The sequence below is a fragment of the Pempheris klunzingeri genome, chromosome 1, assembly GCF_042242105.1.
Source record: "Pempheris klunzingeri isolate RE-2024b chromosome 1, fPemKlu1.hap1, whole genome shotgun sequence".
Lineage (NCBI taxonomy): Eukaryota > Metazoa > Chordata > Actinopteri > Acropomatiformes > Pempheridae > Pempheris > Pempheris klunzingeri.
In genome coordinates this window covers 33295231-33319916 of record NC_092012.1, presented here as the reverse complement: position 1 = coordinate 33319916, position 24686 = coordinate 33295231, and the positions used below count along the sequence as shown (strand labels likewise).

The 24686-nt window shown below is 42.8% G+C and overlaps 2 protein-coding genes across 2 annotated transcripts; both read right to left on the bottom strand.

Annotated features, from left to right (window-relative positions):
• Positions 1-4471: 4471 nt before the first annotated feature.
• LOC139219130 (homeobox-containing protein 1-like) lies at positions 4472-14769 on the bottom strand. Its single transcript, XM_070850965.1, has 10 exons — positions 14625-14769; positions 9966-10454; positions 8023-8108; positions 7768-7878; positions 6831-6987; positions 6669-6751; positions 6304-6399; positions 5679-5770; positions 5262-5345; positions 4472-5095 (listed from the first exon to the last, which is right to left on the bottom strand). The coding sequence occupies exons 2-10, from the start codon at positions 10451-10453 to the stop codon at positions 4766-4768; spliced, it is 1527 nt and encodes a 508-aa protein (XP_070707066.1). The 5' UTR covers position 10454; positions 14625-14769; the 3' UTR covers positions 4472-4765.
• A 1882-nt stretch (positions 14770-16651) lies between these two features.
• tdp1 (tyrosyl-DNA phosphodiesterase 1) lies at positions 16652-23512 on the bottom strand. The gene is made up of 16 exons (XM_070829975.1): positions 23468-23512; positions 22292-22876; positions 22095-22138; positions 21866-21921; positions 21683-21779; positions 21530-21564; positions 21261-21353; positions 20981-21151; positions 20787-20865; positions 19845-20021; positions 19281-19329; positions 19042-19108; positions 18718-18825; positions 18471-18573; positions 18259-18367; positions 16652-16884 (listed from the first exon to the last, which is right to left on the bottom strand). The coding sequence occupies exons 2-16, from the start codon at positions 22872-22874 to the stop codon at positions 16811-16813; spliced, it is 1845 nt and encodes a 614-aa protein (XP_070686076.1). The 5' UTR covers positions 22875-22876; positions 23468-23512; the 3' UTR covers positions 16652-16810.
• Positions 23513-24686: the final 1174 nt, after the last annotated feature.

The window sequence follows — 24686 nt, the reverse complement described above, 5'->3', positions numbered from 1 at the left end:
TTAACCACAAACAGCCGTTATTTCTCTTGGTTACAAGCCACCAGACTTCACTGACATAAGTAGCAATTTTACTTCACAGTACACGAGAGTTGCTGGTCTTGCTATCGTGACTTTGGCATTTTAACACATTGGTTTGGATGCAGTCAAACTGTTGAACACACCAAAATCACACATTAACACAAACAAACTGAGAAGTGGGGTTTAGCAGTAGACCAGCAACTTCTGTGTTCTGTGAGGTAAAATTACAGTTTTTGTGAGTGGAGTCTGGTGCGTTTGAAGAGAGCAATATAACAGCTGTTTCTGGTTGAACAAAAAGGATCTTCCAGGTCTCTCTCTGTAGGGATCCTTTCCATAATGCTGTCACACACTCAGAATAACACTCTGAGCCTGTCAGTGGATCAAACAAGCTCTTTTAGTGGACCTACTTTGATCGGGGGAAGTTGCCACAAAGGACTACATTACAGCCACTGTAGCTAAGGCGATCTACTGGATCAGTTTTTGAACACAAACTATATAAAACAGAGCCCAGGTTTAAAAATACCAAAGTTCTCATTTAAGGGACAGGAGTATTGCCATAGGAAGAGGTGATTATATTTGGCAGGAAAAAGTCAAATGTGATGAAATAGTCGAGGCCAAGGCTGCGTCGACTATTTCACAGGTGGAAAACGGGATCAGATCTGATCTGATCCAGGAGCTGCTTTGTTCCTGTGATGAACCAGCAATGGAAGCTCAAACAAAAACAGTACAGCAAGGCAACAGAGGATGGAAGGCAGATGGTAAAACTGCATTTTACATAATGAAAATCCCCAGCATGCTGCCGTCAGTACTGTCAGAAACAAAGTGCACACGAGGGGCCTGAAACAGTGCAGAATAGACCTGGAAGAGCAAAGGTTTTCTATGAGGTTCATGGAAAAACTGGTTGTTACGCTTTTTCTATTTCTTAACGACTTGCTATGCAGTTCAAGTCGATTATAAGATGAATACACACTTTCTGGCACTCTGATTTTTGCAAATAAAAACTTCACTTAGGGTCAAAAAGTGAAAGGACGTGTAGCAAAGAAACAAAAGACCAAAACCAGCCGACAGGAAAGAAATCTGCAAATGAGAAACACGTCAGCTTGTTCTGAGGTTTCTGTCATGAAATCAGTCGTTCTGGTTTTATTATGTGAGGTATTTCTTTTGTTGTGTTTCTTGTTTCTTGGTTTCTCATTTTAATTCTCCTGTAGTTTTGGTTTTCATTTCTTTTCCCTTTCAGACTTTTTGGCTCTAATACAACTACTTTTTTCACTTCACATCAATTTGCTGCTTCAGAACTCTAAACTCTTCTCACCTTCATGAGAAGAGCACGAAGGCAGCAACTGAAATGATTTAAAACCCTGAAATAATCTCAAAACAGCACGTTGTCCTAAATGAATCCAGAGATTCACTTCAGAAAGGCTTCTGCTTAGCAGACTTAAAGAAAATAATTTAAAAAAAGACGACTTCTTTTTGATATTTTGGTGTAAATAATTCAAACGGAGGACAGGAAGCTACATAACTGACTAATTATGCCTCAGAGTTTTATAAACGCTTAAAGCAAAGACACCCAGAGCAGCTCTGCTGCTGTACAATTAAAGACACATTCCACCACAAAACTTAAAAGTTCTCTCAGACACTCGGTCTGAAGCCAACACTGCCGGGCCGTGTTGGTATTCCACCAGGAGGGGAAATGTTTTATTTTTAGTTCATGGACTCTGGTGGAAGAAGGAGCTTATGAATGAATAAATTCTTTTTTGGAGTGGAATTTCCCTTTACTTTTAAACTTCATATTCATTGGCTCGAGTTCGAGAAGGAATTTCCCTTTTTAAAAAAAGGACACTGACATTTCTGCCGTCCCAGATCTGCCAGTGAATCGTCTCTGCGGCCTCATCACAGTTTGCCGTCAGCCTCCTCTCAATAAATCAGCTCGACGGTTACTTTTACTCTGTCTGAACTCCGATTCACATTGAAGCAGCTGCGGAGGAACCTGTGGGGTGTAGCTTATAGCTGCGGGGGGTAAAGTGAGGTATTTGTGTTGAGTTTTTAACTCTGAACTAGTAGCTTAGCCTGTAAAGCACCTGGTGATGAGCAATGATTTGAATGAAGCCACGTTAGTGTTGGCCGTCACAGAGCATCATGTGTTTAGCTCTCTTGCATTAGTTCCGATACAGAGTCGTACTGTGTGTGCAGCCATTGTAGGAGTCCTGCACGCTGCAAAAAATAAGGCACTTCAAAGAAAGAGCTAAAAGGAGAATGATTACTGGACTTAAAGTCTGTTGTGCTGTATAACAAAATGAATGCTGCACGTCTCCAACGTGTTTTGGGAAAGAGAAATATAGACGCATACATACTACAGTGGAGTGTAGGGCTGCAACTAACACTTGTTTTCATCACCAGTTGAACCGTCGATCCCTTTCTCCGGCTGTTTGGTCCCCAAAATGTCAGAAAGTGGTCTAAAATGTTAAAGTTTGTATCCCAGAGCTCAAGGTTACGTCCTCAACCAGGAAATATCCACATTTAAGAAGCTGGAATCAGAGAATTCAAAATAACGTCTCAAAACAATGAAGTCGATGATTTAAGTAGTTGATTATTTCAATAGTTGGACGCTAATTGATTAATCGACTAATGGTTTTAGTTCAAACTATTGTCCTGATAATCTAGTGAATCAGATGTTTTCTTTACAGTTAAACCAGACTGGTAATGACTCCTTACACTGGGTGGACACTAACATGCAGTAAATGCAGGAACAGACTTCTACAATGGCTGCACTGGGAAACACGTGTCTTGGTTTGACCAGCTTGATCAGATATTCATGTTTCGGCTGAAGAAAACTTCCTGGTGCTTCTTCTACTCACTAAACGTTTAACTATTCGCTTGTTTTCTTGTTTTCTGGTCCTACTGCCTGTCTGGTCTGTCGTTCATATTGATCAATACAACGCTGCGACAGCGGGGACTCTTAAGCACCATGATATTGATCCGATAAAGTGTCATTTAAGCTGAGGATAGGATTTAAAACGTGACAGTATTATGTGTTTAGAACACATGGCATATCGAGCGCTAACACAGATATACCTAAAAAGGAAGGAAATGCATTTTGCTTGCAATAATTTGACACATCTGATGCATCTTTGATTAGCGTGTCTCTAATACAGGAGTTCCACCCTTTACCATCGCACACTCAGAAAATACACCAAATTTAAACTTAATACTTTGGCTAATGCTTCGCTCACCTTTCACCAACAACAAAGACTCATACTCATAGTTTCTCTCATTTGAAGCTAATATGTCTATATACTGTAAATAGAAATGGATCAGGGTACGTACATATACCCTCAGTTTATATAATATACTGTATATATATATGTGTGTGTGTGTGTGTGTGTGTGTGAATGCATACATGGACGTAATCCCATGTATGTAATCACGTCACACTTTAATCTGTAGTATCTAGAAACAGTTTCATTACACTGTTGAATACCTCCCAGATGATCTGAGATCTGTCCCGATCACAGATCATCTCACAGTGATCGTTCGTGCTGCCTGTCAGGGGGCACAAATGAAAAGCGCTCGCTCTCCTCCACGGCCACGTTTCTAGGTTCTAAACACAATCTGTCAACAGCTTCCACGTCATCCAACGGTTGATAACTGGTTAATAATATGGAAGAAAACAGAGGCCGTAAGGATTTGAAATTTGATCTCTACTTAATACTTATTGTTCACATTTAAATGCAGATTCATTTATAGCATTTTATCTAAAAAAAAAGAAAAAGCAGTTGCACATTTTTTCTTTTAAAACTTAAAAACTCATTCTTTAAGTCGTATTTCAAACAATACAAAGTTGTGGTTAAATTTCAATGTCATTAATTTTTTCACAAATTGCCAACAGCCTAATAATTACGGCCTTTTTTTGCTTCCATACTTTGAGCTTATTTCAGCCGTGCCAGTGATGATGATGAGGAGTGGCTCGTTCTGTTTCTCTCTTTTTTTTTTACACTTTCAAATCATCTTGAGCTCACAGACACATTACCAACGAGCTGTGACCTCGATGACACTAAGCTTATTCTGCTGTTCTTCTCTCCGGGAGGGATCAACAGCGAAAGTCGGAAATATCGTCGACTGTGATGAACTGTGCTACATGATTTATAAACAATCCGTTAAAATGAACTTAACTTTCAAATTCATGTACTTATCTTTTGAGGCTGTTCAGTTGTGTTGAGATCACAGTGCAAGACCCTGAAACTATTTGAACCACACGTCAAATACAGTGCTGTCCTGCTGTGAAATACGCAGTTTCCAAAGGAATCTGCACAATGCATCCTGTCCTGTTAAACAGTCCAGTATGGAAGACTTAAAATGCCTAAACAATATCACACCAGAAGAGAAATGAAGGAACAAGCCACGTTGCTAAATGCATTTCCTGTGTCATTTCTTTCACTTTCTTCATTCGTTCTTATTTGGGCATTTTAAATCTTCCTCGGCTTACTGAGGAACACTTAAACAAAGAAAAGTCTATCATCATTATCATTATTGTAATATACTAGTAATGCCTATAAGAGCGTAGCAGAGCAGGTTGGTGGTTGGAGGTAGGGTTGGGAGGTATCTCAGGGTTGGAGTTTACACAACTTTTGGTCTTTTTTTTGTTTTTTTTCCCCACTTGTTACATTCCTGTAAAATCTGCTTGCATATTAACACACCTCTGATCCTGCTTCGTTCATTACCCCGACAATTCCAACATCCACCGCCGCCTTCAGTCGTCCTCCAGCGTTTCCGTCTTGATGTCACTCCCCATACTGCACCTCGCCTCGTCCGCCTGATTGGCTTGAGCTTGGCCGCTGTGATTGACGGCCTCCTTCTCCAGACCGACCGGGTCCTGGGGCTCTGACAGCGCGCTGTGGATGGTGGGTTCGTCCTGGAGAGAAGGGGAGGGGGGAGACCAGGACACACCTGTCAACCTGGAACCTTCCGCCTGAGGGCCCGCCCCTGACACTAGGGAGCGGCTAATCAGAGAAGCGCCCCTCTGTCCAGACAAGCCTCCTCTGCCCAGGGCGGAAAACCAGCTGGGGAGCAGAGTGGGAACCTGAGCGAGAAGAGGAGAAACGGACGGTGTGAGATTTTTAGTTCAATCTGGATTTCTGTCTTGGAATTCAAAGTTTCTCATGTAAATCTGCCATCGGCTCTTTATCAGAGGCCAAAGCTCTTTGATGGACGCAGCTGTAGTGAGGAGGAGTGTGCTCTGGGTGTACCTGGGTTGGAGAGGACAGGTCAGCTCGACTGAAACCAAACTGCCTGGCCGAAGCTCTCTTGTCAAATAAGGACACCTCACAGCCCTGTGAGAGAGCGGCACACAGGTTATACAATAACCAGGTCATTCTGCTGTCGCCAGAGCAGAGCCATACTGCTGTGACCTCCTGCACAATAACTTAGAATGGTAGACACGTTTATTCTGCTGCTGATCACACTGAAATTCTCTGTATTCACAGCCGTCAAACATGTGACTGAATGTAAATTTAAACAGGAATGAAAGCAAAGTAGACTGTATGTTTACTGTTCCACACGTTCATAGCTCTGCGCTGCTCAGTGTAAATACACTCACCTTCTGCCGTCACTCAGCAGCTCTACTACAGGCTCCGAGTGCTGAGGAGGACTTACAACTCATTTACCTGGTCGGGGAAGTCGTTGCCGTCCACCTCGTCGCTGTTGGACTGGCCGCCTGGACTCTGGACCTCGATGCCGTGGCTCTCCAAGATGGCTGCTTCTTCAAAAACACAAACCTCATCATAGCGTATTGACCTCAAACAACAGCACACACTGCTCAACACAACGCTCCCAGAATGCCTACTGGTGGTTCCTAAAGTCCTCTGAAGTAGTGCAGGAGCCAGAGCTTTCAGCTGTCGGGCTCCTCTCCTGTGGAAGCTCCTTCCAGCTTGGGTTCGGGGGGCAGACACCCTCTCTCAACCTTCCTCTGTGATGAAGCCTATAGTTTAATATTTTGCTCTTTTCCCATTTGTTTCACAAGACAATACTCTGCCAGATTTCACACTAGTGTGACTATATATATGCATAATTGCAGTATTTGCATTGCCATCATTTAGTCGGAGACACGTCCCAAAAAAAGGGAGTTTTGGGCCCCTGAGACCAAACAGCCCTGAGTCAACTTCTGATGGCCTGATGACAGGAAATAATAGTGGTAAAAACATCCTGATGGCTGACCTGGTTTCCTACCTTACTGACTGCTGCACTACACACTCACACACACACACACACACACACAGAGATAGACATTACCAATGTTGGCACGTCTCTTGATGTCCTTGCGGCGGTTGGCAAACCAGTTGTAGACCTTCAGAGATGTTACCCTCTCCAAATCTGACAGCTTCTTTCCTGCAACACACACACCCTCAGTCTCTACCTGTGGGTGATTTTCAGTCATGCTTATTTTCACTGGGCAGAGGGAGTTTTCAGAGAGATGCAAAGTCCCTCCTTTGACAGATGATATTTGCTTTACAAAGCAGGGAAAATATTTGATGCTGCTTGGTTATCTAACGTGTTATTTAAATAGCGTGTTTGTCATGATGCCACTCTTCCCCTACTGCTGAAACACGAGCTATGGATCATTCCAGTCAGAGTCATTACCTCCTGTTATCACCTACCTGGTTTCTGAATGACAGCGTTGCAGGCGGTGGCGATCTCCTCCCTCTTGGCTTCATCAGGGTACTGGTTATCACTGAAGTAGCTGTGTGCACATTATACTTGGTTACTTTTGCCCAGTCAACACCATTTTCTTACCTGTACCTCCTCCTCCTCCTCCTCACCTCTCCATAACAGCCAAACACTCCTTCCTCCAGGTGAACCTGCTCCCTCGCCGCAGACGGAAGCCCGCGGGGGCCGAGCCAAATGTGGGCGGGGCTTGGTGCCAGTCCATCATGTCGTCCAGAGCCAATGGGGCGGCTCGCATGGCCAGAGTGGCGCCTGAAGTCACACACACCAGACGGCTGATATTAAAAGTTCATTTTCATTTTAGTGTGAAGCTTTAGAGAGGTTCTCACAAGCACTTTTCTATTCAGCGCCTCTCCAACTGAAATTAGGTCTCAAATATATCAATGGAAAGAAATCTATCTACATTGTACATGTATTATGTAGCTTTAGTGTGTGAACACTTGATCATGAGGTTATAAAGGACAAAGAGTGATACTTATAACCCTGACGTTCATATATTTTAAAACCCCGAGGAAATCACAGTCAAGAGATTCTGATTAAACCACCATGTCTCTCTTTTTTCTTTTTTTTTTTTAGGGCAGACAAAGGCTAATCTGAACTAGAGTTTTTCATACTGTACATTCCCCAATGTTAATATCAATTTAACACAATTCAGTCATTGTTCAATCACAGGAAACTGATTACAGTTTGTATAACTAACCAGGGACATCACGAAAACACTGTGAAAAGACTCTTCTATCATAAATTATCTCATTCTTTATCTCTATTATATAAATCTGCAACTCAAATACCAGAAACCTGTCCTCAGCTGCAAACCTGTGACTAAAACTCTACTCGAGGAGACATCGACAGGATCGTCCTCCAGTGTCTGAATGGCCTGATTCAGTGTTAAGAAACTCCAGTCATGCATTCAGTGCGGCTCACTGGTTACTGTTAACATGTTATCCCTTTCATTTTACAGCATTTCTTCACAGGTGGAAGAGCGGGAAGTCATGCAGGAGATGCAGGCCTGATTATGGAGGACGGTTTTACCAGGGTTGGTCTTTTCCAGCTGGTACCAGCGGAAGAAGGCTCTTTTCTTCTGCTCGCTGAGGTCTGATCCCTGCTGCAAGAGCCAGTGGGAGATCCGGCTCTGACTGATCCCTGGAGGAGGAGGAGGAGGAGGAGGAGGAGAAAAAGAGTGAGATCTGTGCTGTCAGCAGGCTGGATGCGTGCCGGCATGCCAACTCTTCCAAATGGTGATTTGTGGGTCTGGTTGAAGTGATGACAGATGAAGTAGATACTCACCTGTTACCTGAGCAACCACAGCCTGGGAGATCCGCCTGTTCGCCAGAAAGGACTTAATCTCCTCTTTGATCACAGCACTGTCCCTCCTACAAGCAGAGAGGAGAATTACTGGCACGAAATAACAGCCATTGTACTTCCACGAGCCGTAACGCTGCAACCCACACAGACATTTAAAGACAACCGCTATTCTGAAAACTGGCCCTATTTTAGGGGTTCAAAATGACGCTGTGGTCCAGTCGATCACCTCAGTCTGCAGCCGCAATGGACAACAGCATCTGATCACAGTAGGTCCACTGAAAGTGCTTGTTTTAGCCGCTGACAGGCTCAGAGTGTTATTCTAAGTGTCAGACAGCGTTATGGAAAGGATCCCTACAGAGAGAGACCTGGAAGATCCTTCTGGTTTTACCACAAACAGGCGTTATATTACTCAAAGCCACCAGACTCCATTGATAAAAACTCACCTCACTGGTCTACATTGACTGGTTAGTTTGGTTTTATTGTTATTGTTGTTATATTTATTGATCCATCGCAGTATTTGCGTAACACACAGTAACACAAACAAACGAACCGATTGAGGCAGCAGTAGACCAGCAACTCCAGTGTTTAGGAGGTAAAATTACTGTTTTTGTCAATGGAATCTGGTGCCTTTGAAGAGAGCAACATAATGGCTGTTTATGGTTAAACAAAATTTATCTCCCAGGTCTATCTCTGTAGGGACCCATCCCATAATGCTGTCAGACACCAACAACCTGAGCCCGTCAGTGGCAAGAACAAGCACTTTTAATCAGCATGCTTTGACAGGCACACTTGCCCCAAAGGATTATGTTACAGCCACTGTCTGCTGTTCACAGCCCACTCCTGACATTTCAAAATCTTGCTTTGGACCTAAAATATGCAAAAATGGGACCCAGGTTTAAAAAAAAAAAACAAAAAACTGGAGTTGTCATTTAATGGCAGTAGCTGTTGAGGCTGAATATGTGCACGTATCTGAGCCTGCTGCCATATTTGCGGCTCTTTTTCTGGTTTGATTTCATCTTCACACACCCTCAAATCAATACCGCTCTGATTGCTGCCGTCTGATTGCAGACTGCAGATGAGAGGCTCTAGTGTGTGTGTGTGTGTGTGTACAGTATGTGTGAGCGTATGTAGTAATCCCAGTGTCATATTCAGATTCAGTATGAGCTTCAGGCCGGCTCATGGCCCATCAGGCCCTCTGTATTAACACCTGCTCTGCGCTGCAGCGATCTGGGTTCAAAAGCACACAGACCCTTTTGACAGCAATATGCAATTATGTCAAGGTTGCAAGAAACCGTAGAGACTTTACTTGTAATCTGGAGGCTCTAAATGCAATTGGTGCTCGAGACTTTGTCCAGTTTCTTCAATGCTGTCTGCAACAAGGTGAGGTAAGGTAACCACAGTGACGACTGCTGTATAGTCCAACCAATACAGGGGCCCATATCCATTTAGCAGGTTTTTCCCCTTAAATATGGATATCAGCAACATTTATTTCGCTTTACACAACCTATTAAAGATACGTTTTAACTTTAATTGCAACTAAGAAATGTAAAGGGCAGGACATTTTACAGTTGAATAACATTCTTGTTTGCTCTCTTGTGGACGATGTAGTATGAGGAGAAGAGGATGCTGCACTTGAAAACACACTTGGACGAGCAAAACAAAAAGGTGAAATTTGTGCTCAATCAAAAGTGTTTCCAACAATATTTTTTGTTTTCCCGGAGCTTGTCAGTGGGAACTTGCATTGTTTTTACTGGCTGTGTACTTAAACATGATGCAACACTGTTGTCAGATAGTGTTGCATGAAAACAATATTTCAATTAACCATCAAAATACCTGAACACCTGATGTGCTCTGAGCTGGTCTGGTTTTTCTTCCTGCTCTCGTTAGTTCTGGTCTAAGTTAAGTCCACGTTAGTCTGGTCTTACCTCATCAAGTCCTCCACTTTGTCATCAACATCGATGTCCTCTTCGCTGGTCTCAAACCCGTAGCCCGGTGCCGTCACGCTGCCACTAACAACACCGAGAGGAAAGCGGGGCGGCGACAGCTTCCCATTGGTGACGGCAACTAGGCCGTTCTGAGCTACCGCTGCCATGACGACAGGTGAGGCTACTGGAATCGGTAGAGGCGGGGAGGTGGTGTCGAAGTTGTTATTAGGAGACAGTGAGAGTCGGTTGTCAGGGAAGCTTGTCTGAGTGGCGGTGGAGGTCATGGAGGAAGAGGCGGCGACGTTGTTGGAAGAAGACGAGGGGTAGGAAGGTTTGTGGGTCAGCTTGTGTCCATGCTTCCGGTCCAGGTGGTCCAGGGTGTCCAGGGCATGAAGGACCTCCGCCTGCGTGATCCCGGTCCTCCGCAGCCTCTGGAGGAGGTCAATCTGCTCGATGGTGAAACGAGGCTCCTCACACTGCTGGAACATCCTGGAGGAGATCATAACAGCACCATCACGATCAGGCAAGCCACATTTTTAAAAAGTACTTTTACTTACATACGGTCTTCCTGTGTATGTCTAATATTCATTTCTATCATTTGATTATAATCATTATTCGGCCTATTATTGTTGGGAAAACCACATGAAAAGAAACTCAGTTCATTTACTGAAGCGCTGTAAATTGCTGTAAAGGTTTGAAGCAGTGGTGTTTGTTAGATTTCAGTCCCCTACGTTTTGGAGGGAAATGTACATTTTAATCCATTTTAATAATGACAGCTTTGGGTAATAGTTACTCTGCAGAGTAGAATCTATCATTAAAAACATACCACATTAACTGTGATGCACTGTGAAGACATGTTTTTAGGCGAGGGTCCACGTCGTTTACATGGATGTTATCAACTCCGCTCAGTTCAAAATAAGACGTGTCGATCGATCGATCCTGTCCGGCATGGTAGCACTAAACTTTAGGCAGAAAAGTTATCTTCTGCGTTGCGTGAAACGCGCTGCCTTTTTATCTTCCACATCACGTCCAGTGTGTGCAAGCGTCATTTTCGGTGAATTCTCGTGCATGAGCGAGTTTAAACATCAGTGATAAAGAAAACTACTACATACTGTAGAGAAGCAAGTAAAGAATGCAAATAGACTGAGTGACTATCGCACACAAGTACAGCTAAAAATAGTGTCAGACATGAATCTACGTTTTTTGTGATTGTTACATGACTCATTTTTTAGCTCACTGGTGACCTTTCTCTACCCTTCACGTCCCCGAAGGAAAACCCACCAATGATACAACCACAGGAAAAAAATGGAAGTGGAGTCACATCTGTGAGCTTCCTGCCTGCAGATTTACAGCACACAGACACACACACACACTCACAGTAAGACATCAGAGCTCAGCAGCTGCTATCCAGATATGAAGTGCATTCATCCAGAATAAATAAGGCTTTTATGATGGTACATTTTCAACCCCAATACTCATATAATGTTACCCAAATAATGTGATGTATGGAATGCTTTCAAACCAAATACAAGCTCACTTCAACGAGGCAAAGCATGACTTGTTTCCCGTCTATAATAGTATTCCGATACAACATGTACTCTTAAATGTGTACTGATTTTCTGTCATTTCCAAAAAAAAACTAATGTGTCAAAATAAAAGTCACTGCACAGAGGTGAGAGGAAGAGAGGGAGATAAACAGAGAGATGAGTTAACACATCTGCCTTGATGCTTTTCTCTCTGATGCAGGGAAGAAGAAACAGGCCACAGCAGTGAATCAAAGTCAGCAGACATGTCAACACTTATATAGAGAAGGAGGGTGAGGACGAGTGTGTGTGTGTGTGTGTGTGTGTGTGTGTGTGTGTGTGTGTGTGTGTGTGTGTGTGTGTGTGTGTGTGTGTGTGTGTGTGTGTGTGTGTGTGTGTCTCGGGAAGAATGCCAAGAAAAATTTACATCTCAGGCAGCCAAGCTCCATACTTTCTGCTGCAGAGGATGAGTCACACAGTTTAAAGTTAGACTGATATATAGGATCGATACAGGACTGCAAAATTATGGCAACGTGATCATCTCGACCATTTTGTCTCCATTTTGTTGCAAACTGACAATAAAATCTGCACTGGAAGAAGTGAAATGGTCAAATTCTGGTGAAATTCTTCACAAACCTGCTGTAATTATTAAATAAATATTACATTTAGCTCCTCATCTGCCACTATGCAAAGCCAAACATTATACAGCTTCCTTGTAATCTGCTTTCAAACCAAACTATATGTCGTTTACGCAGCATTTCTCCGACCACGGCGGAGCATGCAAGGAAAGTTTAAAGCAACACTCTAATATTGCTTAACTGAAATGTGACAAATAATATGAAGGAGATTTTTATTCTTTTTATTCAGCCAGTGAACAGAAAAGTCGTTTTCAAAAAAAGGGAGCTGGAATACGGCGAATTCTCATATTCAGTGGATTTAAAATAAAACTAAGATTTAGCAGTGGAGGATTAACAAAACACACAGAAAATGTGCCTTTGAATGAACAAATATTCTAACATTTGGACAGGTGTCTGATAAGTGAAAACAGGGGTACTGTGACCTAAACTATCTGCTAAATTAGTCTCTAGTGGCCAACACAAAAAGGTGCTACTCTTGTAAGAAGACACAGTGGCTTTTGGATGCACAATGACACCATGTGACCAGGGGGCAGGCGGACCTTTTTCCTTTCTGCCCTGAGGAAAGAATCTGACAAATTATTTATCAAAACCTGGCAGACAAAAGCGTACCTCACCGCAATGCATGTGTAATCCACATCAGGGCAGGAAATCAACTTTTATGCACTGTAGAGTTTAAGCTTGTATTTTTCACACTGTGTGGAATGATGATCAGGATCGTGGACACAGTTCAGTGACAGAGCCTCTGCAGCAGCCACACTCACTACTGTGTTGTATTATTATTATTATTATTATTATTATAATATAGTACAGCTCCTCACTCTGAGTGTGCATGTTGTTATATATTATTATTAGTAGTAGTGGTATTATTTGTATCATTACTTTATTCTTATTCTTTTGGAGCTGTGTGTAACAAAAAGCAATTTCCCCCTGGGGATTATTAAAGTAATTCTGATTCTGATTTATAATAGGAGGTTATGTAGCTCAATACATAAAGACAATGGAGCTCATCAGAGCACTCCTCATCTTAACAGCTTGTATCATTATAAAGGAAGAGACAAAGCCTGATTATTTTGGAAAAACAACACGATGAGGTCCAGCTTTTAGCAGATATCAGCAGATTTGGAAGTTCTGATGGCGGATGACGTTAGCTGAAGAGTTGCTGAGCACTGGATCGGACATTGTGTATGACAGCCTGAGTGGTTGTGTGAGGCTGGGATAGAGTATGTGTGAGAGTAGGGACACAGGGACTGGCGATCAAATAGTGCTGACCGACACTGCTCAACTCCATTACAGATCTCCGCTAAGCAGCAACAGCAGGAAGACAAAGTGCAGGAGAGCGGGCACACATGAACACACACACACACACACACACACAGACTGAAGTCACAAGCAGGGTAAAACCCTCTCAGATAGTAATGTGCCCTTCCTGCTCACACAATCCCAACGTGTCCTGCAGAAAGACCCCGAAGGCCCACCAGCTCCTGGTGCTGCTCTCAACCTAAACTTGACCTCTGACCTCCCGGTGGAGCAGCAGAGAGCCTGTCAACAGAGAACCAGGAGGATTACACCGCAACACCTGAAGAAAGTGTCTCCACGTTGAGGCTTCGTGTCACCACTTCTAACAAACCACACACACCAGGCGACACCAGGCTCTCCCCCCTCGGTGTGTCTATTTTCAAATGTGTGTTTGTCCCAAATAAGTCCATGTTTGCCTTCCTCTAAGAAAAGTTTTACATGTCAAAGATTAACTGTATAACTCTTCCTGAACCTGGTGACCTGCCTAAGATCCTAACCAGACGTGGCATAAACTGCAGCCTGGTTGCAGACAAGAGCCAGCAGACCACATAGCCTGAAGTCATTTAATTACAGTTTGCAACTTTTTAACTGGCATTGTAACCCGAAATTTTGCAAAAAAAAAGGAACAGCTGGCTCGTGTGGCCGCAGACAACACTGTAGTAGTCCCAAATGTCAGGAGAGCCCCGACATCACATTGGAGAAAAAAGGATTTTAATATTTCCCTGCTTCTAGTAAAATATGCATGCCCGATAGAGGGTGTCTTAAGACGTGTTATCGATAACGAAGTACAACTCCTATATTCGGCATTGATCTTATTCACTAGCCCATCCTAATCACAACAAAACAGTACATGTTACTACTAGTTCCCCTGTTGTTCGCCGTAATTGTACACGATGCTTAAACACACCGTGCATCGCGGTAGCGAGCAATAGAGACCAACTGGAAAAGTTGACATTGTGTTTGATTAAGTGTTTCATGGTGAACACCGTGTATGCCGAATTAAAGATTAGCTCTTTATTATTCAGATAAGATCGTGTGAAGCAGATATGGTAGGGTGAGCATTAACCGCCAAGTAAAACACCGCAGCGCAGCCGAATTTTTTAAGGAGTTTTCAGTTATCAGCCTCCGGAGAAAAGGAAATGTATCGGGGGAGCAGGACCGTGTTAAGACGGCAGTAGTTGGAGCTGCAGGACTTAACTTACCTTAATATTCCAGTCCAAGAGCCTCCACGGATGTTTATTCTAACATATATGTGTTGCCTCCGGGCGCCGGGACACACGGACACTGACAGTTTTCCCAAAATGTCTCCGCTGTTTCTAATTGGGTTTCAATCCGCCGTCAGACAGATTCGCCTTTTGTCCGGTAGACAGGCGCCATGTTGACACAATGACGCAAGGAACGACGGGAGTCGCAGTTTGCAGAACTTACTGTACTCACGGAGGTGCCGCTTTATTAGGGACACCTGGCTGCAGCTGCGGGCCGGTACAGTGTACCTGCGGCGGTGCCCTACTTTATGTGGGGCTCACGGTGTTCAGCTTCGGCTGACCGAGCAGGAGGCTGCGCTGGGAGGTGTTTCTCATATTTTGTCCACCCTCTATTTTTATGTTGTTTTCCAGCCATGTCTACTTTTATGTATTTTTCACCTGTTTATACTTTATCAGCTGTATTTTCTGTTCAGTGCAAACATGTAGATGACTCTCCAGTGTTTTGTTCAAAACTGAAAAAGATTTAAAACCAGACCATTTTGTTGAATATCTAATTGTACTAGATATTCAGCTCATGTTTTGCAGCTCTGTGGGTACTTCTGTGCCCACTTCTTTACCCACAGAGCTATGAATATGACCACATTTAGGCATCTTTTTAACTTATTATCACACACAACATGGTCTTTCAGTGCTGTTCTCCTCTCTTTCCTTAGATCAGTGGCACATGTGATCATTTTACAGAGTCCTGCTGGTTTTCATTCTAGCTGCCTAATGAGTGACCAATCAACTAGGAGACCACACAAACGCAATAATCAGCCTGGTAGTTTCGAACCCCTGCGGCGCTGTGCATCCTGACTGCCCAGACTGAGATCTGCTGCTGTGAGCGAGAACAAGTGGTAAACTGTGAACAGATTAAAGTGTGCGTACGATACAAAGCGTTCTTTGCAAATCAGTTTTCATCCATAGTGAAAGCTGACGTCAGGATGATATTCAGGAACAAACACTGCTGAACCTGCATATTTAGAGCAGCTATGGAAATTGCTGTACAGCAGTTTGTGATTTGAAAGAATTGGTCTGTTCCTGCAGGATCTCAGGCAAACTCAGTAAGATGCTGAATCTGCTGCATTAAAGGGATAGTTCAAATGGTTTGGTTGTATAAGGTACTTTTCCATAATCGGTGTATTAGCTATGGCAGATGGTCGCCAGTTTGGAGAAGCAGGCAGGAGTCCCGACCCAGAGATTAAGGAATGCACTGTTGTGGAAACGAGGCAGCAAAAAACATATTTCAGCCACCTAAAGAAAAGTCTTACAAGCCTCAAGACTCCGTTGACAAAACCAGTAATTTTACTTCACAGAAAACAGGAGTTGCTGGTCGACAGCTGCCTCGATCGCTCGGTTTGTCTGGTTTATTGTCTGACCTTGGTGATTTAAATGGTCATTTCGGATCAAAACTATCATTACAGTTCATTGATCGCGGCGTGGTTCGACCATCGACTCATGTGTTCTATGAGGTAAAATTACTGGTTTTGTCAGTGTAATCTGGTGGCACTGAGGCAAGCAAAGAAAAAGAGTGAACTGCTACAGTTTCCCATCAACTGTCTGGGAACTGATGCAAGGTAAAGTGATTCTAGATATTGCATACACTTAAACTTTTTCTAGGGGAGCTGCTCAGTGTCTCTCCTCCTCCTGCCTCCTGCCTGCTTCTCCAAACTGGCAGCCTGCCGACCACCATCTACACCGACTGTGTATAAGTACCTCATGCAGCCACACGTCTAATAATCTGAACTGTCCCTTGGAGCCAAAATATGTCCCCACCTACCAAATGAACACATTTAAGGATACATTTGTTCTCTGCTGCTTATAATTTGGTAATTAACTGCGCCTCAAAACACATTTTTTCTTAATTGGAGAGGCCTGACTAATGAGTTATGCCCTTTCACAAGTAAATCCTGTTTGTGGAAATAGACAAAATCACAACTGGACAATGACGACATTATTCTATTTATTAATAGAAAACACGTGAGTCAACGGTGTGGTATAAAATATAAAAATAAATGTTACTGGCAACTAACATCTAGACATAGTACATAGAGTTACAAACACAGCAGTTTTAAAGTAATAGAGAGGTCCGTGTGTGTGTGTGTGTGTGTGTGTGTGTGTGTGTGTGTGTGTGTGTGTGTGTCTCAGGAGGGAACCCAGATGTTGCCGTGTGTGTCGGGAGCCTGGCTGTACGGGATGTTCCAGATCCAAGGCTGATCTGGAAACGGAGAGAGAGAGAAGAGTTTAAATTCTGCCCATTCAGCTGCATTGATCTGATGAAAGAAGTCGGATTGAATGACTTCAGAAAAGACTAACATGATGTTTAAGAGTTTGAACTAATCACGATTATTTATCATGATTAAGGATATAAGGATAAGGATATATATAACATACGGCTGAGTGACACTCCATTTGTGAAATGCATTGTGGGTCATTTTAGTTTGACGTACAGTTTAACTTGGAGGCATTTCAGCCTCTCTGGTAATTCAACTGTAGAAACATATAGTGAAGTACAGCAGAAAAACTACTCATCCATTCAAAATCAATGGGAGAACTACTCAAACCTGCACATTGGTAGAAAGGATTTTGTGGATGTCTGCCACAATTTAAGAAACTAAAAACATTTTAAGCTCACTTTTTTCAACCTGACGGAGGGAGAGAGTTTGAAAAGATAATTTTAAACCCATTTACATTGTAAGAATGTTGCTTAATTCACAGAAAATTAACAAGAGTAGATATCTTTTAAAAAAAAATAGCTACAAATGAAGGAATCACAAAACATATATACCACAAACATCATAATACAAGGAAGAATATCTTTAGGTCTGTCTCTGTTCAATAATATGCTTCAGCTCCCTAGAAACTGTTTCAGTTTGACTCACTTTAAGTCTAATTTAAACCTGTTCTGTGGAATAAATGATGTGCAATCTTAACCCTCTTTAAATCGATGGTTTTAGTACCAACTCTTTGTGTAGTTGTGTTCACCTAAATGTCACTAGATGTCACTGTCACTGCAGTTTAAGATAAACCTGCTGCATCGACCCAAGGTTTATGCCCACAGAGTTCAGTATAACACTAAAATCTACAGAAGAGCATTAATGTCAGGCATAAGGGGGGAAATGAGGAGGAGGATTTTGCATTGCAAGTAGAAATGTCAAGAACAAAGGCGACATGTTGAGAATACCCTTTACATTTTGAGTCTAAAGTGGAATTTATATGCACTAACAACAGTAGTTTGCTTTATTCTCATTAGTTAAATTAAATCTTGAAATTTCATTGGTGACATTTCAACTAAAAAAAAAAAAAAAAAAGATCTTCCTCCTCTCATTTTTTCCCCTCGTGCCTCAACACTTCCACAGGAATCAGACACTGAAAAAAGAAAAAATTCTACTTCAGCATCAGTACGAGCAGCGTTATTGAAGACCATGTGGTATTTTAACCAAGGTCACACCTGAGAGGACCCACTCTGAACTGCAGTTACTAGAGTCAAATGTTAAGAGAGGGAGCACACACTTACTGAATAATTCAGTGTAGATATATAAATATATAATATAAACACATATAGAGACTTGATACACACACATTTCTGTACCTTTAGGAGAGTAGCATGTGGGAGGGAGGTCAAAGGGCACAGGGAACCCCGAGGAGGAGGAGGAGGAGGCAGGAAATGGATTTTTGTTAACAGGGAAGGTCTTCATGTTCTGGAGGGAAACAACCAACCCACCACATGTTACTATGAACCATTCAGCATCTCTCCAGCACGTTGGCATAAAGCTACTGTTTGTCCTTGTGTGTTGTTCTTACAAAGGCGGCGGGCACGTAGAGGACTCCCAGCTCGTACGAACGAACCATCACCTGAGTGTTGTTCTTCTCCAAAGCACCCCAGGCTGCTTTGGACAGGTTGGCACTGACACACACACACACACACACACACACATAAACATACACACTTTAATTTCAGCATATGAATAATGTGAAATTATCATTTCAACTCATTGTCAGCAGGGTGGTTTTGAGTGTCGGGGTGTAATAAATGTGTATGTAAACACACCTTGTGACGAGGAACCAGGCCAGCTCAGTGAAATCTGGCGACACCCTCATGTAGGTTTTAATGTGTGGCATGGCGTGACTCCGGCCTGTCGCGTTCGCCTGCCAACGGCTACACACACACACACACACACACACAAGATGATTTTCTTCATCAGTTGAAATACAACTTTAAGAATACATCACTATGAATATAGCCACATAAGCTGTAGGTCTATCTATAATCATCCTGTATGTAGCCCAGGATTTCTAAATCTTTGATTTGATGTTTTAGGTGTGTCGAACCCTGACAATAGGACTTCATTTGGCTCAGTAGAAGTGAACTCACTGGAAGTACGAGTGGAGCCAGAGTTGTTTCTGTGCCGTCTGGATGCTGTAAGGGAGAGAGCCTCCCGCTGGAGGACAACACAGATGTGCATCAAAACCAAATGATGTTTAAGGTGAGTGACCAAATCAATAAATAAGCAAATAAGCTGCCACAGTGGTTGTGATGTGACAATACATTCATGAAAACATGATATGTTAACATATTAACTTTTCAAATGTAAAAAGAAACACACTACTAACCTGGATACCCTTCTAAACTAGTTCTCACATCTTCGACTGATGGATACAGCTGCAAAAGATAAAATATCAACCTATTAGCGGGTTGTTTTAGAAAGTCTGAGCTTCATGTCTTAAAGTGAGGCTGTGTAACTTCAGCTGAACGTGGCCTGACGTGGCAATTAGAAGAAAACAGGTAAGAAGAAGAACAGCAGTCTCACTTTAGTTTATAAGACTGCTTTAGTCTTACACATATCTAGATTTGATGAAATCTAAGAGATCAGTCAATACTGAGACTGGGGCAGTTAAGGTTAATTTCTTATCAAGCAACTTGGTTTTAGGCAATCAGAAGTCCTACAGGGGCTCCAAGGACGTATACAAATACAACCCCAAATGACTGTTCTGTTATTTACCACTGAAAACTATAACATTTTATTTTATATTAGAGATCATAATGATACCAATAGCTGCTGCAGACGTAGAAAACCTGGTTAGCACTGTATTGTCCTCTGCCATCTTTCTCATAGCATTTTAATGCTGCATCACACAAGCAGAAGACCACATCAAGTTTGCATTGCAGGAACGTACCAAGTGCATGGGGGGGTCTGGGCGATGAGACGATTTCCCCAGCGTGGTCATGGTGCGCTGAAATTCCCCTGCCAACCACTTGGTCTTATCCAGCCCCATGGAGCCGATGCTGGAGAACTGACCAATCACAGGCCACCTTTCCTCATCGGAAACGTGATCTGTGTGGTCATAAAGCAGCTAACAAAGTGAAGAAGAGGAGGAGGAGAAAGAGATGAGGGAATCCCAGCTAGAGACTATATGGAAATTGTTACATTCACAATATTTTAAATGCTGTAATTGTCTTGTGAAAACACTTTAGTTTTGAGTTGCATCACATTATTTTGGCTTCATTTCAGATGCTAAGACCATGAGGTGATATTTTTAGAGCCTTGTTGTGAGAATAAAAGGTTCGAGCAGAGCATTTTCAAGGTACCGAAACCAAAAATGACTCCTGAAATCAGTCACATTTAAATTGTTACTATAAATGCAATTGCAAAAAAATTTTATTTTCAGGATTCCTTTATACTGACTGCAATCAGTGCATATTGTCACTTTGTTCATTTCACCAGCTGTTCATATCAGCTTTGATTACATATTTTGATCATCGTTATTTAATGCTTGCCAATTTCTAGAGTGTTGTAGCCATGAATGACGAGTGAACAGAAAAGAAGTGTGCTTTTTTTTTATCTTTAATGTTGTCATAGAGCAGATACTACATGAATTACATGAATGATTGTGTCAATAAAACACCAAATTATGCTGAAAATCACACATTTTTCAAGCACAATCCTGAAATTAAACATGCACTAAACTCCCAGATCTTTGTGTTGAACCCTGGAAATATTAAATAAAGCTACATGTAATACAGACACAAATTGGAACTCTGCCTTCCTGTTTATGCCTTGAATAGCACTATGTTATGAACTAGTTAGACAGGTAAGCAGAAACAAACCAGAGCTTTACCTTCCTCAGCCTCAGGTGGCCCCAGCGCTCCATGTCTGAACCCACATATCTCCCCGGGGTGGAGCCGATCAAATAAACCCTGATAAAAGAACAGAGTCATTTTTACATCTCCTTATTTTCCAGCATGGCCGCTCCCACCACAGAGGACTTTCTACAGTAAAACCTGTACAAAAGGTCCGTATGTTCTCTCTCACCTGGTCTCTGACAGGTCGTGCTCTTTGATTCGTTGGATCCACTCCTCCAGTTCTGGCGCGCGATATGACGCCAAGTATTCCAGCAGGTCCCTCTTAAAGAAGGTCGGAGACTCACCTGCACTCGCACTGCTGCCCTTTGGTAACCGTGGAAACAGGGGGCTCATCCACATCCTGGTTTTGAAATAATATATTCAGGAGCATGTCAATAACCAAACTCTTCTCTTAATGTGACCGCACACTCTTCCCCTGGGTTTAAATGAAGGTTAACGGACTGACTCACCCTTGAGTTTTCTGGTACCAGTCGGCTCTGATGAGGTTGGAGGTCAGGATGATGACTCTGAAGCCTTCCTCGTACCACAGCAACATCATCTTCCTGCACAAAGACACACAACAATCTTCTACTTTTTTTTACGACGACAACAACAAAGACAGCTGGTGCCTTTTCAGACAAGAGGCAGATAGACAGTTCCGCTTGTGTCAGACGGAGGATGTTTCAGAGTGAGATAACCTCAGGAAAACAACGATACCAGCAGGGAAAGAAATGCTTACGTGTGGTGAGTTCCAAAAGCAATATCCAGCTTGGCCTGTCGGGCAGAAATCACACACTTTAGTCCCACTTAAAGGGGGACAGTCTCACTATCAGCCATTTCACAGTGTAACTATCCTACTTCACAGATTGTTGAGGTTGGGGTGAGTCTGTACCTGGCAGAATCGAACATGTGGAAAAGGCTGAGCCTGCTGGACCAGCCGGGCCTTGGCCTCCCTCTTGTCTCCGTGGACGATCAGAACCGGAAGATCCCTGCAAACACAACCCAAAAAGACTGGAGACTCGTGGGCATGTGACACCAGATGATGTGACGGCAGCGAAAAAGGAGCCGAACTTACCTGAATTCTGGTGGGTACTGCTTAACCATCCAGGCAATATCAAAGCAGTAGTTAAACTATGAAGAAAGATGGCATCCTGGCATTAATTTAACTGCTGACGTTCCCTCCACACGTTTCAGCCTAGCACCAAAACTTCTTGGCTAATGCATCGAGACGTTTGACTAAATTACAAAACAATGATGTCAACCTCACGCTGGTGACAAATAACACAGTTTATATGGTGACTCACCTGAACTGATTCTTTCAGGGTCCCAAATAATGGAGAGAGAATGTCTAGATCAAAGAAAAAAGCAAAGATTACTAGTTTTGACTTTCCCCCGCTGGTCTGGCATTTTAATTTGCAACCTGATCAAAAGCAGGATTTTATTGTCGTCACTGTTCCCCCAAACCTGCCACTTCTTATTTCCTTTCACAAACTCTGCTCACCTCTGATGTGCAGAGCTCCACTGTTGTACTTCCTGTCCAGGCCTGTGACTTTGTTGAGGTAAAACCTGTAGGGGTCATTCAGACAAGGAACGCTGGATTCAAAGAAGTCCTCTGGCTCGTCTATGTAGTAGGTCCGGCCGTGGGGGCTTGGGGGGCGCTCGGTCTCCACCTTTGGTTTCTTAGTTTTGGGGCTCGGGGGCGCCCTCTTTGGCAAGTTACTGAGACTCTTCCCCTTCAGATCTCCATCGTCGTCATCATCACTATCAGAGAGAGCCCAGCCTGAGCCGTCTGTCGCCTCCTTCTTCCTCTTTCCAGCCAATGACGGACTAGTTTCATACTTGACTGGATTCAGCTGGTTCACTGCTGCTGACTGTCGGGCCTCAGAACCAATAACAAGTGAGGATGCAGGCGTGTTAGCCGGTTCTGGTTTCACCTCCATGGTGCATGTTACTGGTTCCAGTTTGAGGCTGGGGGGAGCGGGGCGGTCAGGCTTAGATCCTGTAGTGCCAGAGGGAGGAAGATCCTCGTCATCGTCATCACTGCTGGAGATGGTCCACCTGCCATGTTGACTGTCCTGAGACATTCCTGAGCAGAGATACAGAGAGGTCAAATATCAGCTGAGCGTGTCTGAACTGAACACAGCTACAACATCTAGCATCTGATTTTGTTTTTTGTTAGATTTCTCTTACCCTCCACTTGTCACTGTGGTTTTTGCTGTTTTGCATTCTATGTATTATTACATTACATATGCATAATTGCTTTTTAGGTATTTTTTCCTTTAAAAAAAGTGACTTTACTCTGAATGCCAATCACTACTTAATGTGCATCAATCACACATATATATATAAAACTTGGTCTGACACCCCACCAGCTTGTTAGAAGTGATATACCAAAGATATCAGCTGATATCCATGAAAGCTGCAGGACAGGGCCAACCTGCTCTGTCATGTGGTGGTGATTAAGTAATTAACAGGTTTCATTCTAGGCAGGCTTTTACACTGCAGACTGCAAAGTCAATAACAGGAGAACTTACTGGTTCTGAGTCTGAGGGTGAACATCTATTAACAACATGCACATTTGCACAACAGCAGCAAAACGCGCTCGGACGAGGAGGGTATAAATATATAAATTATAAATAAATGAATATGCACAATGAAATGAAATATTTTGTTTTACCGAGTCAGACAGATGAGCAGGCTACTGAAGCAGACACTATTAGTCCACCGCCAAATCAACTGTACACACAAAACACACCACAGTGCAGGAGGTGCACAAGCAATGCGGGTCCGGGTGGAAACTCCCTCCCCTGCCCCCTTTTTTTTAGTTCCGCCACAGCAGCGGGATGTAAACACAGAAACCCAGCAGGAACTCACTGATGTTTATTAACTAAGGAGGACTGGTCCACATGCAGGGACAATAAAAAACAGGTTTACATCACAACACAAATTAGATTATTCACATTGTGTTCTGTCTTTGTTTATCTTGTATTTGTTCATGAAGTGATTTTGTGCATTTTAGTTAAATTATCTGACCCACATCTGGATGAGTGAGGACCACCAGCCTCTGTGGAGACATGCAGTTATCTGGGACCATAAGAGAGGATGGATTAGTGACCGAAGAGGTGAAACGACCTCCCTGATCAGAGGTAGGAAGGTACCACAGGTGTAATAGGAGGGTCACATGTGGGTGAGGGGTGTTGTGAAAGCTGTGACTCCAGAAGTGGCAGATAGTAACGGAGGCTCAGAGTAGATATTTTTAAGGAGACGAGGGCAGGTGAGTGCCTTCAGAGGCAGCAGCCCGAGGCCCTGACCTCTTTTTTAAATCCACTTTCAAGTACTGATGATTACAATCATTGTGATGAGAGTTATTTAAATCATGAGCTATAGGTGTCACTTCCACCCCATTAAACACACGTCGGGCTCTTGTGGACTTGAATTACGGCACAATCTGGCCACTTGACTTTGAATTAATTCTGCCATCACCTCTGTGGGAGTTCAAAAAGCTCTAGGAAGGCACATTAGCTCCAATACCAGCAGCAAGAAACGATCATGCTGGTGCCAAATGATGGTCACAGCCAGGAACAGGAAAAAAGACAAAAGGATTTTTATTTATTCATTGTAATTATAATGATCCACTGTCTTATCGTACTATGGAATATAAAACCCACTCTACACATAAATACGCTGATTCGTCAGTGTTTTTTATTTGCTAAAATTATAAAAGTCGCCTTTGATCAAAAAGGTTTTAAAAGCATGTAGGTAAGCAAACATAAACAAATGCAGAGAAAAAGATTGTTTATTCATTTGCTTATCATCCAAATTTATAGATGAATAGCAACAAAAAGAAAATAAAAACAATTAAAAGGATCCAAAACAGCAATAATTACAATCTATGT

Bases quoted from the DNA above. Each gene is read 5' to 3' on its own strand.
- LOC139219130 (XM_070850965.1), bottom strand. From the start codon at position 10,453: ATGTTCCAGCAGTGTGAGGAGCCTCGTTTCACCATCGAGCAGATTGAC. The intron at 6,988-7,767 runs GTAAAACCGTCC...GTGTGACTTCAG, and splicing joins GCTGGAAAAGACCAACCCTG to GCGCCACTCTGGCCATGCGA. The intron at 5,771-6,303 runs GTAATGTCTATC...TTTTTGAAGAAG, and splicing joins CAAGAGACGTGCCAACATTG to CAGCCATCTTGGAGAGCCAC.
- tdp1 (XM_070829975.1), bottom strand. From the start codon at position 22,874: ATGTCTCAGGACAGTCAACATGGCAGGTGGACCATCTCCAGCAGTGAT. The intron at 21,565-21,682 runs GTACAGACTCAC...TCTGCCCGACAG, and splicing joins CACATGTTCGATTCTGCCAG to GCCAAGCTGGATATTGCTTT. The intron at 18,574-18,717 runs GTGTGTTTACAT...TGTGTGTGTCAG, and splicing joins GCCTGGTTCCTCGTCACAAG to TGCCAACCTGTCCAAAGCAG.